Source organism: Cyphomyrmex costatus, unplaced genomic scaffold (genome assembly GCF_001594065.2).
Source record: "Cyphomyrmex costatus isolate MS0001 unplaced genomic scaffold, Ccosl1.0 scaffold161, whole genome shotgun sequence".
NCBI lineage: Eukaryota > Metazoa > Arthropoda > Insecta > Hymenoptera > Formicidae > Cyphomyrmex > Cyphomyrmex costatus.
The window spans coordinates 219,718-222,402 of record NW_017275621.1 but is presented as its reverse complement, the minus strand read 5'-3'; the positions used below and the strand labels follow the sequence as shown (position 1 = coordinate 222,402).

The 2,685-nt window shown below is 31.8% G+C and overlaps 1 protein-coding gene across 1 annotated transcript; it reads left to right on the top strand.

Annotated features, from left to right (window-relative positions):
• Nucleotides 1–171: 171 nt before the first annotated feature.
• Nucleotides 172–1,863, top strand: Nop56 (Nop56 ribonucleoprotein; the record flags this gene model as incomplete). Its single annotated transcript, XM_018536887.1, has 3 exons — nucleotides 172–509; nucleotides 595–1,512; nucleotides 1,762–1,863. Coding segments are annotated over 2 exons (1,233 nt in total), but the record flags the coding sequence as incomplete, so codon positions are not given.
• Between the last annotated feature and the right edge of the window lie 822 nt (nucleotides 1,864–2,685).

Sequence of the window (2,685 nt, the reverse complement as noted above, 5' to 3'; positions counted from 1 at the left end):
ATAAAATCTTGACGAAGAACTTACTTTTTTATCTGACCAGATCCATTTGTCCCACTCTTCCTGAGGCTTATTCAAATGTCGATTGGCAAATACCAATCGTTCTTGTCGATGCCTTTCATTAAGGACGCATTTTTTCGTCGGATGACACGAAATCAATCCAGCTGCCTTTAGTCATCGTGTGAATTTACCAAATCGGATATTGTTCTTGGTGTAGCAGATCCTAAACTTGGAGCTAATATCACTGAAACTTTGGGTATCAAGTGCGACCATGTCAATATTGTTCCTGAAATCACGAGGGGAATAAGATTCCACTTTCATAATTTAGTGAAAGGTTTACTTCCGAGTTTTACTTCTGAGAACTCTATACGTTCACAACTAGGTCTTGGGCACAGTTACTCGAGAGCAAAAGTTAAGTTCAATGTAAACCGAGTAGACAACATGATCATCCAAAGTATAGCCTTACTTGATCAACTGGACAAGGATATCAACACATTTAGCATGCGTATGCGGTATGTATAGTACACTCCTTAAATATATCGAAAATAAAATAAGATTAGAAGGTACTTGAATATAACTTTTTCATTTTGATTTTAGAGAATGGTACAGTTATCACTATCCAGAACTTGCAAAAATAGTTCCAGAGAATTATACATACGCGAGAGTTGCACAAATAATAAAAGACAGAAAGCAACTAACGGATGAAAAGATAAAAATGTTAGAAGAAGTTGTTATGGACAGTTCAAGAACAGAAGCTATTATTAACGCGGCCAAGTCGTCCATGGGAATGGACATAAGTCCAGTTGATTTAATGAACGTTGAGATTTTTGCTGGACGTGTTGTTGCATTGGTCGAATATAGGAAAAAGATGGCTGATTATTTAACGCGAAAAATGGCAGGAGTAGCACCGAATTTAGCTACTTTAATCGGAGATCAAGTCGGCGCCAGATTAATAGCACATGCTGGATCGCTTACTAATTTAGCAAAAGCACCAGCGTCTACCGTTCAAATATTGGGAGCCGAAAAAGCTTTGTTCAGAGCATTGAAAAGCCGTGGAAAGTCGAATACTCCAAAATATGGATTATTGTTCCACTCTACATTTATCGGTCGTGCCGGCACTAGAAATAAGGGTAGAATTGCAAGATACCTGGCAAATAAATGTTCTATTGCTTCTAGAATCGATTGTTTCGCGGAAATACCAACGAAGATATTTGGTGAAAAATTACGGCAACAGGTAGAAGACAGACTAGACTTCTTCACAACTGGCAAGGAACCGAAGAAAAATCTGGACGTGATGAAAGAAGCACTGGAGGAAACGGCACATGTGTTGGCAGCTCAAGAAAAAGAAGCTGAAAAGAAAAAGAAACATAAAAAAAGAAAATGTGAGATTCTCGAAAATGGTCAAGAGAATGGTCATATCGAAAACGGTGAAGTGGACACGTCATTGCAGAAAAAGAAAAAAAAGAAAAAATCGAAACAGACTGATGAATAAAGAAAGATCGCCTTCTATTCATAGTATGTTTTAAAATCAAAATGTGCTAAAATTTTTATATTTCAGAAATATTAAAAAAAATGTTTACTTAACAATTAATAATTTTCTTCTTTGTATTAAGATAAATTTATGTTATAAATAGTTATATCTATTAAAATTATATCCTCTACAGATTTATACATTATAAGCAAACATTTATAGTGTCTTTTTATAGCATTATTATAAAATACAAACAAAAATATAAAAAATTTAATAACTTTTTTTTTTTTTAGTATACGACATCGTTTTTTGTATGGGAGAGACGTATACAAAGGAAATCTTACACGTAAAACCGGAATTGTGTGCAGTGAACTTAATTACTAGAGATAATGGATGGCCAATTATGTAATTCATATTTTAAGAAAATAATAAAACAATATAAAATTTACAAATATAACTAGCACATTCCATGCGCGCGCTTCGTGCACGCTGATCCATTATATACTTAAATAATCCTTTCATTTTTCTAATTTTCTGTATTTATTGGTTTTTTAAATATTAATTTTTTAAATCACTTTTCAGAATAATTCTTATCCTAAATTTTCTAAATTAATGACTTTTTCATAATTATTTGAAGTCATGTACAGATTGTATGTTTTTTCTGGTTTACGTTATTAATCTAAAAGGTTGATACGATATTTATTTATTCTAACTTAGAACCCCGTTAACATACAAATTGATTTCCTGTGTGTGTGTGCGTGTGTGACACCGTTTATTTCCATCTCATTTATCTACTATTACCTATATGTTAATGAAACAAATAAAATATTCGTTTAAAAAACTTTTAAACAACAAAAAATTGCATACATTTTCCAAAAAGTTAAAGAATTTTCAATAAAATTTTAAATAAATTTTATTTAATTTCGGCGATTTTTGAATAAGTTAGATGAAAGAAAAACACGAAATTATTAACAGATCAATTAAAAATTTAATATTAGAATTCTGTATTACGACCGTCAATTATAAATTAACAAGAATAGGGAAACCGTAATAATTTACGATTTACTAAGCCTCTACGGTCAAAGCTAGATTACTATGCTTATTATAATGTGTGAATTTATATACCGCGTATGTAGTCACCAATCACGTGCCGAAAATTTTTTCCAGACTTACAACGCAACAATTAAACAACTACCGCAGTAATATCACTTTTTTTA